Source organism: Geospiza fortis, unplaced genomic scaffold, assembly GCF_000277835.1.
Source record: "Geospiza fortis unplaced genomic scaffold, GeoFor_1.0 scaffold313, whole genome shotgun sequence".
NCBI lineage: Eukaryota > Metazoa > Chordata > Aves > Passeriformes > Thraupidae > Geospiza > Geospiza fortis.
The window spans coordinates 557,414-557,786 of NW_005054582.1; the positions used below are offsets into that span (position 1 = coordinate 557,414).

Genomic DNA, 373 nt, shown 5'->3' on the forward strand with positions numbered 1-373 from the left:
ACACACACAGAGGGTCCCCAACCCTGCCCGGGGGTCCCCAACCCTGCCTGGGGGCCCTTTTATCCCCCCTTGGGGTCCCTGTCCCTACCCAGGGGTAACTGGGGAGGGGTCGCTGTCCCTGCTTGGGGACAATGGCAATTCCTGTCCCTGGGGGTGCCTGGCTGTCCCCGTCCTGGCTGTCCCTGTCCCCGACTGTCCCTGGGTGTCCCCATCCCCGGCTGTCCCTGTCCCCATCCCTACCTGTCCCCATCCCCACCTGTCCCCATCCCCGGCTGTCCCTGTCCCCGGCTATCCCTGGCTGTCCCTGTCCCCATCCCCGGCTGTCCCTGTCCTCAGCTGTCCCTGGGTGACATCCCCAGCCGTCCCTCTCCCT

At 68.4% G+C, this 373-nt stretch overlaps 1 protein-coding gene across 1 annotated transcript in view; it reads left to right on the forward strand.

The window, feature by feature from the left end:
• The window catches only part of DCAF8 (DDB1 and CUL4 associated factor 8), a 14,800-nt gene extending 14,702 nt beyond the window's left edge, over positions 1-98 (forward strand). The window contains exon 14 of the mRNA XM_014310769.2: positions 93-98. Within this exon, the coding sequence (XP_014166244.1) occupies positions 93-98 (6 nt within the window). The remainder of the gene's footprint in view (positions 1-92) is intronic.
• Positions 99-373: the final 275 nt, after the last annotated feature.